This window comes from Podarcis erhardii (genome assembly GCF_964252035.2).
Source record: "Podarcis erhardii genome assembly, chromosome: 14".
Lineage (NCBI taxonomy): Eukaryota > Metazoa > Chordata > Lepidosauria > Squamata > Lacertidae > Podarcis > Podarcis erhardii.
Genome location: NC_138503.1, coordinates 17,392,116 through 17,405,688, shown reverse-complemented (window position 1 = coordinate 17,405,688; position 13,573 = coordinate 17,392,116). Strand labels below are relative to the sequence as shown.

General features: G+C 46.2%; 1 protein-coding gene across 5 annotated transcripts in view; it reads left to right on the top strand.

The window, feature by feature from the left end:
• The window catches only part of CEMIP (cell migration inducing hyaluronidase 1), a 172,905-nt gene that overhangs the window by 151,995 nt on the left and 7,337 nt on the right, over positions 1-13,573 (top strand). For all 5 annotated transcript variants that reach the window (XM_081838723.1, XM_081838722.1, XM_081838721.1 and 2 more), the window contains exons 17-24: positions 906-991; positions 4,982-5,113; positions 7,784-7,819; positions 7,929-8,084; positions 9,507-9,687; positions 11,456-11,671; positions 11,845-12,056; positions 12,723-12,908. In XM_081838723.1, the coding sequence (XP_081694849.1) occupies positions 906-991; positions 4,982-5,113; positions 7,784-7,819; positions 7,929-8,084; positions 9,507-9,687; positions 11,456-11,671; positions 11,845-12,056; positions 12,723-12,908 (1,205 nt within the window). The remainder of the gene's footprint in view (positions 1-905; positions 992-4,981; positions 5,114-7,783; positions 7,820-7,928; positions 8,085-9,506; positions 9,688-11,455; positions 11,672-11,844; positions 12,057-12,722; positions 12,909-13,573) is intronic.

The window sequence follows — 13,573 nt, the reverse complement described above, 5'->3', positions numbered from 1 at the left end:
CAAATGCTGTCCTCCCCGCTCCCTTTCCAATCTCAGTGTCAAGGCATTATTGGCCACCATTCTGCTTCCATAATATCAACAGCATACGTTGTCTCCCTGCCCTACTCCAAGCATTTTTATCTACAAATGCTGTTTTTAGTTAGCTCCAACTTTTGGCTCTAGATGGAGGAGAGTGATGGATAAAGAGGCCTTTTTCTCTTTTAATTCCCAGCTGATTGTTGCACGTTGTTGTCTGTATCTGTAAGTTTCACTAAATAGGCATGCACACACAAACCTGTACTGTTTCTCAAATGCCAATATCTGTTGAAGCAGCAACCAACGTTTGTGACACATAATGAGTACTGCACTCAGGACCCAAACTAGACAAGGTGTTAAATGCATTAATGTATTTCATGTGTCCAGTAGCTGGATGCCCCCAGGGCTGTTTAGGAGGAGGGGAGGGGGGTGAAACTAGACGTGTCGAGAAAAAATTATTCATTTAATGTGCTGTGTTGTTTGGCCTTTGGGGTGAACAGGGAACGAGTAGGTGTTGAAACAATTGTTCAGTCTTCTAAAAAAAGGCACATAGTAGGTCTTGCAGGGGGCTTGACCTGGGGAATAGTCTCAAGGGGCAAATAGAGAGCCTGGAAAGACCACATGTGGACCCTGGGCCAGAAGCTCCTCACCTCTGCTCTCTAACATAGCTTGTTAATATGGAGAGCTGGTAAACATTCAAACCCTCAGGTGCATTAAAACAAAATGATGGTACAATCTGGATGTGCCAGGCAATGTTCCAAATTCTTTTGCTGGTGTAAAGCGAATGCATTGAAAGTACGTGCATCTATGTATGTAAGTTTGCATGCTTATATATTTCCCTCCTAAGGATTTGGCTGACAGAATCCCTCCCTCCTTCCCTTCTTTTCCAGGCTGGAATGATCATTGACAATGGAGTTAAAACAACGCCAGCGTCTGCCAAGGACAAAAGGCCCATCCTGACTCTGATCGCGGGGAGGTAATCTGATTTTGATTGGTTTTATTTGGAAAGTAGAGTCCTCTTTTTGCAGCTCAGGCTGGCTGGGGAATGCTGATCATAACCGTCATAACCTTTTAATTGTTTGGGGGGTACGTATGTGTCTGTGTGGAAGGGGGAGATTTTCAACAGATCCACATACATTCAGCCACATCTTAAGCATGTGATTTCCCCCAAGGAATTCTGGGTACTTTATTAGTTCCCAGGATTCTTTGGGGGAAAGTTGTGTCCTTTAAATGCATGGTAGGGACCTGCTGTTAACTTTCCTTCAGCCAAGTCCCTTCTCCCAGCAGGATTTAACACCAGTCTTTTTAAGTCCTTACCTTGTTCCCCTGCCGTACCTGCATCATATTCTCTTCTAGTCCTCAGTGTTAATCCTCTCCCTACTGATTTACTTTTGAATTTACACTCCGCACTTTCATTTTTTTTTAAATACAGCAAGGCGGAGTGCAACATATAAGGATAAAATCAACAAAAGAGCCATAGAAATATCAATAAAATAAAAGTTATTTCTGCTCAGTATTATTTTATTGCTTAAGTTATTAAAGCAGAAGTTAAGTCAACCCCTCCTCCTGCCAGCCTGTAAATGACAATACAATAAAGCAGCTTTACAAACTAAGGTTTGCTGGAAATGCAGCTCATCCCCCTGGAAGATATCCATGCCGATGGTGTTTTTATTTAATGATTTGTATTATAAGTCTGGAATGTATTGCTGATATCTCTGCCCCCCTAAATATTTCATATCTGTTTTCTGAGTCAGACCTTTGGTCTGTTTCGGTCATTGTTTCCCACACTGGCTGGCAGCAGCTCTCTGGGGTTTCAAGCGGGGCACATTCACAGCCCTACCTAGAGATGCTGGGAATTGAAGCTGGCACCTTCGGGATGCTGAGGATGCTCTGCGCCTGAGAACTGGCTTTTCTACTCCACCCTTTTGTATCATGGGTTCAGAGTATTCACAGAATCATAGAGTCGGAAGGGACCCTGGGGATCATCTAGTCCAACCCTCTGCAATGCAACTGTCCCATATGGGGATTGAACCTGCGACCTTGGCCTTATCAGCACCCTGTTTTAACCAACTGAGCTAGTCGTCATGATTCCTTTAGCATCAGTAGCTTAATAATAATAATAATAATAATAATAATAATAATAATAATAATAATTTTATTTATACCCCACCCATCTGACTGAGTTTCCCCAGCCACTCTGGGTGGCTCCCAATCAAGTGTTAAAAACAGTACAGCGTTAAATATTAAAAACTTCCCTAAACAGGTCTGCCTTCAGATGTCTTTTAACGATAGGATAGCTGCTTATTTCCTTCACATCTGAAGGGAGGGTGTTCCACAGAGCGGGCGCCACTACCGAGAAGGCCCTCTGCCTGGTTCCCTGTAACCTCACTTCTCGGAATGAGGGAACCGCCAGAAGGCCCTCAGCGCTGGATCTCAGTGTCTGGGCTGGACGATGGGGGTGGAGACACTCCTTCAGGTCTACTGGGCCGAGGCCGTTTAGCTTAAGCTTTTGAAGTCCATAAATTGAAACACCTCACCTTAATTTGGATAATCATCTCGCTTATCCTGACTCATTTCTAGCAGGAAAGGTTATTTGGGACCAGCTCCATATTTGCATCAGCATGTAGCTTCAACTTAGGCAAGGAAAGCCTATTAATCAGGGAATTGCTCTCCCCAGCTGCAAAGGCCGCAATCTGATTGCAGTAAGCCTGCCAAAATAAGGTTAATTTTCTGGAACTCTGCAGGTTCCCCTTTCCCAGTTTAGCTCAAGAGGTTGGTTTATTAAGTGAAGCAAAGGGGCTTTCTGGATATCTGTCAGCAAACGGAGCAAATCTCTTCTGCCTGCCTTGCTGAGTCATGAATTCTTTACTCTTTAGCGTTATCTGTACTTAACACTATTAATCCATCGTGTTTGTCCTAGCTTCATTGTGATCCACAGAGGACAACCCCTTTCTGAGCCAGTGTGGTGTAGTGGTTAAGAGCGGTAGTCTCGTAATATGGGGAACCGGGTTCGCTTCCCCGCTCCTCCACATGCAGCTGCTGGGTGACCTTGGGCTAGTCACACTTCCCTGAAGTCTCTCGGCCCCACTCACCTCACAGAGTGTTTGTTGTGGGGGAGGAAGGGAAAGGAGAATGTTAGCCGCTTTGAGACTCCTTAGGGTAGTGATAAAGCGGGATATCAAATCCAAACTACTCTTCTTCTTCTTCTTCTTCTTCTTCTTCTTCTTCTTCTTCTTCTTCTTTTTTCACTACAGCCCAAGGCAGCTGACACTCTGGGAACAGAAAGGAATAGATGGCATCCCAGCTTTTTCCCTCCAGGGCTACCTCAAGTTTTCTTTCACCAGAGTGGCAGATGATAGGCAGCAGCTGTGTGGAAGCTCTTCTTACAACTTCCTTTCGCTGCTTCCCCCTCCAACAGCTCCTCAAAACGCAAAGGAAGTGTTTTGTGTTGCTATGGCTAAGCAACTGTGACATGAACACGTTTTTGTAGCTTGGATAGGGAACTGCAAAAGCAAATGTATTGGACCAGGTGCCCAGCCTGGGAGTCATTCTGGACTCACAGCTGTCCATGGAGGTGCAGGTTAATTCTGTGTCCAGGACAGCTGTCGACCAGCTCCACCTGGTACGCAGGCTGAGACCCTACCTGCCCGCGGACTGTCTCGCCAGAGTGGTGCATGCTCTGGTTATCTCTCGCCTGGACTACTGCAATGTGCTCTATGTGGAGCTACCTTTGAAGGTGACCTGGAAACTGCAACTAATCCAGAATGCGGCAGCTAGACTGGTGACTGGGAGCGGCCGCCAAGACCACATAACACTGATCTTGAAAGACCTGCATTGGCTCCCAGTACATTTCCAGGCACAATTCAAAGTGTTGGTGCTGACCCTTAAAGCCTCAGTCCAGTATACCTGAAGGAGCATCTCCACCCCCATCGTTCAACCGGGACACTGAGGTCCAGTGCCAAGGGCCTTCTGGCGGTCCCCTTGCTGTGAGAAGCCAAGTTACAGGGAATGAGGCAGAGGGCCTTCTTGGTAGTGGCACCCGCCCTGTTGAATGCCCTCCCACCAGATGTCAAAGAGAAAAACAACTACCAGACTTTTAGGAGACATCTGAAGGCAGCCCTGTTTAGGGAAGCTTTTAATGTTTGACACACTATTGTATTTTAATATTTTGTTGGAAGCCACCCAGAGTGGTTGGGGAATAAATAATGAATTATTATTATTATTATTATTATTATTATTATTATTATTATTCAGGAAAGCCTCGTTTGTTTGGAGCAGACAGGCTTTTCTTTTCCTCTGATGTTCAGTTGTAGAATTTGACTACACCTGAAAGTAGCCTAACTTGGTGGGCTGCATCTTTCTGTAGGTCCCTATCTGGTCCTTGCCGCCGCTGAGTGGACAAGCAATGCATACCCTCCAACATTTCTCCAATGAAAACAGGAACGTCTTACATAATAATTCTAATATTTATACCGCACCCATCTGACTGGGTCGCCCCAGCCACTCTGGGCAGCTTCCAAAATACATTTAAAAACATAATAAAACATTTAACGTTTTTAAAAAACCTTTCCTACACAGGACTGCCTTCAGATGTCTCCTAAAGGTTGTCTAGATACTGATCTCCTTGGCTTGGGGAGGTTGCATAACTCCAACATTTACCCTCCAACATTTCTCTGATGGAAGTAGGGACATCCTAAGGAAAAGCGGGACATTCCAGGATTAAATCAGAACCTGGACAGCGTCTATAAATCTGGAACTGTCCCTGGAAAACAGGGGTGCTTGGAGGATCTGGGAATGTCACAGGGGCGACATGGGACCTCCTGTGGTGAACATTGGTCTGTAAATATTGGAAATAAATATGCAGCATGGCCATAGAAGCACCCCATGTTAGCAGCTCTGAAATCTCTTGAGGGCCGGTGCTCTCCATGTTGCTGACGGCGTTTCCTTCCACCTGTTGCAATTCCAGATACAGCCCGCATAAGGACGCTGACCCTCTGAAGCCCAGAGAACCTGCTCTCATCCGACACTTCATTGCTTACAAGAACCAGGACCACGGCGCCTGGCTGAGGGGAGGAGATGTGTGGCTGGATGACTGCCAGTGAGTGTGGCCTCATTTCAACCCTCCAGAGTTCAGCTGGGTGTTTATGGCGAGCAGAGGGCTGTGTGGCTAGGACTGTGTTTCTTGTTTATAACGCTCCACATCTTTTATCCGGCGGAGATGAATGCAAAGAAAGGGAACCAGGAAGAAAGCAAACCAAGCTTGCTGTTTTGCAGAAACAAACCCCTGAGCGCGAGAGTTGTCGAGTTGTTTGTGTGCCTACGTGTGTGATCGAGACCCGTTACAATGAGCTTCGGCAGAAAAGGGACTTTAAATAAACCTTTTCTGCTTGAGCCTGAAATAAAATATAAGCAGCTGCGCCAATGGTTTTGTTTTATGTGGTAGCCTGTTATTGCCAAAAATTCCAGTGCCAGGGAGGTAAGACATAAGACAGTGCAGCTTGGAGAAGGGTTGTGTAAATAACAGGCGGTTGGAGAGTCTGGAAATGGGAGCAGACGCTTCCTGACTTCTCCTTCTCCGAGACAAGATTGTCAGGTTGTGCCCTGCAAAACTTACCTGTCTGTTGCATGGCTGCAAAGTGCCCCCCATTCAGCAAAGAAAACTTTTAAGAGCTTAGGATCCTTCCTTATACTGGATCAGACCATTGATCCATCTAGCTCAGCACTGTTTCCATTGGCAGGCAGTGGCAGTTCAGGGTTTCCTGCAAAGGATCACCCCAGCCATAGTTGGAGATGGCAGGACTTGAACCCAGGGCCTTCTGCTACGGCCCTTCTTCAGTTAACCTCCTTGCCTTTCTCTGCCTCTGTCCCTTATGCCCCTTGTTCCTTTGCTACCTGCTGCAGAGTCATATCAAAGCCATACTTATTCTAAGAGGCAGGAAGCTGCAACTTTCCACGACTTCTGCCATTGTGGAAATGGAGGGGAACCTAAAGCAGGGGCAGGGAACCTGTGGCGCTCTCAGACGTTGGCAGACCACAAATCCCATCGTCCCCGACCATTGGCAATGCTGGTTGAGGCTGATGTGGAGGTGGGGGGCGAAGGGCTGCAGGTTCTCAGTGTTAAAAGAGACGAGGAAGCTCTCCTGGTTGCAACCTGCCAACTCGGAGAGACGACCAGTCACATGTCTGAAGGCTTTCATTCATTTCCCCTGCAATAATGTGCAGGGGATGGCAGGTTTTGTGGAAAGGGAGCCACTGAGACACTGCTCTCCAACAAATTCAATTTATATGGTAGAACCCCAAATTTTGGGGGCCTGCACCAATGGCGGCCAGTGCCCACAGGGACTGGTAGCACGGAAGGCAGGGGCAACAGCCGCCATTGCTGCAGGGAGTGGGCAGTGCCAGCTAATTCTGACAGAGCAATGGCACATGTCACTCAAGAGACAGATGCTTAACAGTTGTCTCTCTGTGCAGCTTTGATTTCACGCTGCTGTTTGCAGGTGAGAACCGTACCTGGGCATTTCCTTGCTCTGGACTCAATACTGATAGCTGCAAAAATTGCTTTTTGATGCATGTTGATAGCACTGAATGAATGATCCTTAACTATCACCTGCGTTTGCAGGTAACGCTAAGCCCAACCACGATCTGTAGGCAAGGTTGTTCTTAACTACAGATCGTGGTAGAAGAAGAGGCAGCTGAACCAATATCCTGGGTTCAGACAACATGCCAGGCCAAATCTAACCTAAAAAGACTTACGGGAGGAATAAAGTGCGTTCAAGCTCCTTTCTGGAAGCCAGCATATTTGAGTGGTCCTGGTATGCCATAGTTTGGCTTTCAGTGATGACTGAACGAAGCCAGAGTACCATACAAATAAGTAAAATTTGAGAAGGGTTATCTAACACTGCAGCCACATGTGGTTCCTTCCAACTTTTTTCCTGTTTAGCTGCCTTCTCCCTGCTGCTCCAAACGTCCTCATAGCCAAGCTAATATCTCAACCCCTTCAGCAGAGCACAGAAGTATTTTCCATGTTGTTAAGTTTTTGGCAGAGTTTATTTCGGCAAAGTTCAAATCAGACTCCAGCTCTCGTAACCTAGCGTTTTATAGACGTGGGGACCTAGCCATTTTAATATTTGTTACTGTAATATATTACACCAGAACAATATATGCTAATGTGAATTGCAACACTCGACGTCTTTCAACACTGACTAGACGGCCACGGAAGCTGCAGGAATTCTGCGCAAACGGTAGTCGTGTGACGTCTCTGCCCTCTTGTGGCGTAATAGCACCAGTGAAAGCAAATCTCTTTCGCCCCTCTGCTGTGCTTTTGATAAGTCACATTTATAATTGCCCTCTGTTCAGAGACATTTCTGCAGTCTGTGGAATTGCTCCAGAGCAGGGATAGACAAACATTTCCGTTTGTTTCTCTCAGTTTCCTATTTTTCCAGCCTTCACTTGTCTACATTTCCACATCAGTTTTAGATTTTACATCCTCGTGAAAATTCATTAGCGTTTTAATATGAATTTGTCCCCAATACACAATTTTTGCAAAGCCCGTTTCCCTAATATTTTTTCATGTTGCTTTCACTGATATGTGCATTTTCAAGCACACTTTATGCATCATAAGAAAAGCAAATGCCTCTATTTCTACATAATAGATGGGGGGGGGATAACCCACACTGAAAGAAGGTGACCCAGTTTGTCATGTGTCACAGCCCAGTCTTGAACCCAAGACCCACCAGGCATCTGTTCTAAAGTTCTCTTTTCATTGCAGGTTTGCTGACAATGGCATCGGGCTCACTTTGGCCAGGTAAGTGCTCCTGGTGCTTCTACGTTTTCTGTATTTTCACTTGCATAAGATGTTAAAAGCATGATTTGACCCAAGCACTTCTGCTAACGTGCAATTCCATCCCTTCTAGTGGCGGAACGTTCCCACACGACGACGGATCAAAGCAAGAGATAAAGAACAGCCTCTTTGTAGGTGAAAGTGGAAACCCGGGGACAGAAACAATGGACAACAATGTCTGGGGACCTGGAGGCCTGGACCACAGCGGACGGACTCTTCCCATTGGCCAGTGCGTCTTCAGTTTCTGTATTTTCCATTTTGTTCAGGTTTCCAGGAGAGTATAGGGTTTGGCTTCCCCCACTCTACCCCAAATCACTGTGGATGGAGAAAACGGAAATTTTTTCCTCCCTCTCATATAACACTAGAAGTGAGACATTTAGCCCAACTGAATCTTGGTAGATTGAGGATGGACGAAAGAAAGTACCTTTTCACAAAGTATGTAGGCTTTGGCCAATATTCTCTTTCTGCTAGCGCAAGGGTTCTTAGGCCAGCGGACAGATGAATTTTATGTTGTGCAACAGAGGGAATCTTGTGGCGCAGAGTGCACTATTTCCCAGTAGGTAAAGGTAAAGGGACCCCTGACCATTAGGTCCAGTCGTGGCCGACTCTGGGGTTGCGGCGCTCATCTCGCTTTATTGGCTGAGGGAGCCGGCGTACAGCTTCCGGGTCATGTGGCTAGCATGACTAAGCCGCTTCTGGCGAACCAGAACAGCACACGGAAATGCCGTTTACCTTCCCGCCAGAGTGGTACCTATTTATCTACTTGCACTTTGATGTGCTTTCGAACTGCTAGGTTGGCAGGAGCAGGGACCGAGCAACGGGAGCTCAACCCATCGCGGGGATTCGAACCGCCAACCTTCTGATCGGCAAGTCCTAGGCTCTGTGGTTTAACCCACAGCGCCACCCACGTCCCTATTTCACAATAGTTACCAGCAAACTACTTGTGCATTCTCTTGTGCAACCACGTCCCACAGGCCCAAACATTTCACCAGTGGAACAAGCATTCTGCTTAGTGACTCTTAACTTTGTGTTATGTTGGATGCAACCCATCTTCTCCACCCCCTCCCCCTATTCCAGAGTTGGTATTTAGGGTTTGGCTTCATGCCCAGCAGGCTCTGGAGCGACCTGGCCAATTTAAAACCACCTCCGACAATGAGCCGCATTTTTATTTCGTGTCTTTTAATGGCTCTGTGTTTAATGTTGTATTTCGGAGCTCATTAAGTCTCTGTTTTGGGATGTTATCCCTGCAGTGACTGAATGAATGAGTAATAAAGCAGCTGACCACTTAAGAGACCGGAGACCAAGCTCAAATTTTGCTTTTGATTGGCTTGCGGATATTATTCCTTTTTTTTAGGTCAGTGGCCTAACTTTCCAGCAAAGCTCCTTCTAAGAATGCCAAGCAAATATGTATGATCTGCCAAGGCATGAGAGACCCCGAGTTGAACTTGTTAAGAATCACAAGGTTTTCCTCATATATATAAAAAGACCTAGCAGATTATAGAAGCTAGTTTTTCCAGTGGAGTGTGAAATTGTCAGCTGAAGCTCATGTATAGCTACAATGCAATATATGTTTACAGTGGCAACTCACTGCAAGGAGATTAATAACTTCCCCTCTTTTTTCTTTTCTTTTTTTTAAAAAAATGTGCTTTAGGAATTTCCCAATTAGAGGCATTCAGTTTTACGATGGGCCCATCAATGTCCAGAACTGCACCTTCCGAAAGTTTGCTGCGTTGGAAGGCCGTCACACCAGCGCTTTGGCGTTCCGCCTCAACAATGTTTGGCAGAGCTGCCCCAACAACAACGTCACAAACGTATTCTTTGAGGACGTCCCGGTGAGTTGGCTTTCAACGCGGGCTCACCATTGCAGGGGGAAGACATTTTGCTACAGAAGAATTGCATTCCATCATTGGCCACCTTCTGAGGGTCACATGGCAGTGGTGGGCGGGGCAACAGGTGCACCTCATATTTCTGTACAGTGGGCTGTAATCTAGCCATACAAAAGTAAGATGTTCCTAGATGTACATCTCTCCAGAAAAGCAAGAGGCCTTATTACAGTTTAAGGACACAGTCCAGCCAGGCTAAGAAACTGGAGAAATGCAAGGACTGGAGAGGGGGGTGGTCTGTGAGGAAGATGAGGCCTGTAAGAAGGTGGGGCATAAAGAGAGTCCTGAAGACCAGAAGCTGTTTGCTCCTGGGCCTGAGGTTCCCCACCCTTAGCTTAGTGAAATTATTATTATTAGTGAATTTAGTATTACAGTCGTACCTTGGAAGTCGAACAGAATCCGTTCTGGAAGTCCATTTGACTTCCAAAACATTCGGAAACCAAAGCGTGGCTTCTGATTGGCTGAAGGAAGCTCCTGCAGCCAATCGGAAGCCGTTGAAGCCCCGTCGGACGTTCGGGTTCCAAAGAACATTTGCAAACCGGAACACTCACTTCCAGGTTTGCAGCGTTCAGGAGCCAAAATGCCTGAGTACCAAGGCATTTGGGATCCAAGGTATGACTGTATTGCTATTACTATTATTTATTACATTACTCATTTTTTTGCCACAGCAACTCAAAATGACTTACAATATTTTAAGCAATACATACATACATAAAAACTAGCATTTTTAAAAAAACATTACATTAAACTTCCCACCCATGCAAAAAGCCATAGATGGTAAAAAGCCAAAGGCCTTATTAAAAAGGTTTCTTTTTGCCTGGCATCTAAAGATATGTAACATTGGCGTCAGGTAAACTTCCCTGGGGAGAGCATTCGACAGGCGGGATGCCACCATTGAGAAGGGCAGTTCTCATGTTGCTGCTCGCCTGACCTCGCATTGAGAGGGCACACAAAGAAGGGTCTCAGATGACAATTGCATGGTCCGGCTGAGTTCATGTGGGGAGAGGCTTCCTTTGAGGTCTTGCACCATATAAGACTTCATAGGTCCAAGCCAGAGCTTCAAATTGGGCCTGGAAACTAATTGGTAGGATTTCAGGATGGGTAGCCCTCAAGCTTTGGGGACGCGGGTGGCGCTGTGGGTTAAACCACAGAGCCTAGGACTTGCCGATCAGAAGGTCGGTGGTTTGAATCCTCGTGACGGGGTGAGCTCCCATTGCTCAGTCCCTGCTCCTGCCAACCTAGCAGTTCGAAAGCACGTCAAACTGCAAGTAGATAAATAGGTACCACTCCAGTGGGAAGGTAAACAGCGTTTCCGTGTGCTACTCTGGTTTGCCAGAAGCGGCTTAGTCTTGCTGGCCGCATGACCAGGAAGCTGTACGCCGGCTCCCTTGGCCAATAAAGCAAGATGAGCGCCACAACCCCAGAGTCGGTCACGACTGGACCTAATGGTCAGGGGTCCCTTTCCCTTTCCCTTTAGCCCTCAAGCTGTTTTGAACTCCATGATCAGTCCCAGAGTCCATGGCCAAGATTCCAGGACAACTCACACAGGGCTGCCATGTTCTTTTCAGGGCACAAATGGACTGCAGAAAAATAGGAAGCTTCTGTGTTTAGCTCTGAACTTTTTTTGGTGGTGGGGGGGGGGAATAGCTCCAAGCTGTTACTAAGCTATCGGTTCAGAATTAATTGGTTAACGTCTCATATTTTGCCTTCTGTTCAGATAACCTCTCGAGTGTTTTTCGGAGAACCAGGACCTTGGTTCAATGGGCTGGATATGGATGGGGATAAAACATCGGTTTTCCATGATGTTGACGGCTCTGTATCTGAATATCCTGGGTCGTATCTTATAAAGGAAGATAATTGGCTGATTAGGCACCCAGACTGTATTGATGTCCCTGACTGGAGGGGTTCTATCTGTAGTGGTCGATATGCACAGGTAAGGCTGATGGGTGTGTTCAGAATTTGGATCTTGCTGGCTTACAGTTCTTTCGCATTTCTGATTTCCACAGCAGATCATTGCTGTGGGGTTACTGGTCTCTTCCCTATGCATGTTCTTCTTCCTTAAAAGCTCTTAAAAAGGAAGTAAGTTTTGCTTTGCTTTGACTTCAGGTGTACATCCAAGCCTACAAATCAGCCAACCTGAGAATGAAAATAATAAAAAACGACCATTACGGACATCCTCTGTACTTGGAGGGGGCTCTGAGTAAGAGTGCCCACTACCAGCAATATCAGCCTGTGATCACTCTACAAAAGGGCTACACCATCCATTGGGACAAGACTGCTCCCGAGGAACTGGCTATCTGGCTCATTAACTTCAACAAGTGAGTGTGTGGCCTGTAAAAAACAGCATTTCGATTGAGGAATATAGCTTCAAGTTGCTAAAGAAAGCCGGGGTGTGTGATGATGATGTTATAATAGCCATTGCATTCTTCCAGGCCTGACATCATTGTTCCAGGAAACCCTCTGCAAGTTTTACCATCTTCTCACCTAAACATCCAAGTCCCCTTAGAATGGATGTAAAGAAGTCATGCGATAAATATTTGAGGCACTGCATGGGCCAAGTTACTCCCTGACTCATAGAAGGTGGTGGCTCACTACAGAGAAATTGCTCTGTATTGCTATAAGGGATCTTTATATTCTTTGGAATTGACTCTGCCCAACATGTAAACATTTAGCCCAGGCATGTCCAAAGTCCGTTTTGGGGGCCTAATCTGGCCCGCCAGTCGATTTAATCTGGCCCCCGTGGCAGTATATGTCCTGCAGTAAAATCCTTTGAAAAGCAACTTCAATCCTAAAAAAAAGCTCTACAACTTTGGTTGGCCCTTATGCCTCAAATCTGACCCTCTTAGAATTTTTTTTTTTTAGCCAGTTTGGAAGTAAATGTTTTTTTATTTTTGGAGTGGGATTTGACTTGTGACATGTTCCTGAAAAATCAGTCACAGAGCTTGGGGTTGTTATTGTTGCAATCATCATCATTATCATTTTAGGAATGATTGGATCCAAGTTGGGCTTTGCTATCCTAAAGGGACGACGTTTTCCATTCTCTCCGACATCCACGATCGCCTTTTGAAGAAAACCAGCAAAACAGGGACATTCTACCAGGCTCATGAGATGGACAAGCTTGAGTATCGATATGCTTCCAAGGGATACTACTATTGGGATGAGGACACTGGGTAAGGAAGCAGCAAGCATGCCCCCCGTGTCCTAAAGCTCTCTTAAGCACAGAATTGCTTTGGAGGATTGTAGAGATGTGTTGGGTGCAGGGTTGTTTTTAATGGATGCACAAATGACATCCTTGAGTCTAGTCTATATGCCATCTTTCAGATTCAGCTCCGGTGGCAATTTCCCCATCTTTGGTGATCATTCCTCTTCATGAAGCAAAGCCATGCCATTTTGGGTCCCTCTTAACTTGTTGCAGAGTTTTGACCACCTTGTCATATGGAATGATCAATTTGCATAAGAACGTGAATTGGGGATCAGCTCAATGGCCGAGTCCAGCATTCTGGGCTCATGAGAACCAGCCAGATGACCCAATGGGAAGCCCACGAAGAGAATTTGAGCACAACAGTGCTATCGCTGCTTGCGATTCCCAGAAATTCAGAGACACACAACTTCTGACAATGGAGGTGGAACATACCCATTATGGCTAGTAACCACTGTAGCCACGATTTCGTTTGTACCGTCTCTGTTTTTAAAATAATGGGGGCCTAATGGTATCCTCATTGGGTGGCGCTGTGGGTTAAACTACAGAGCCTAGGACTTGCCAATCAGAAGGTCGGCGGTTCGAATCTCTGCGACGGGGTGAGCTCCCGTTGCTCGGTCTCTGCTCCTGCCAACC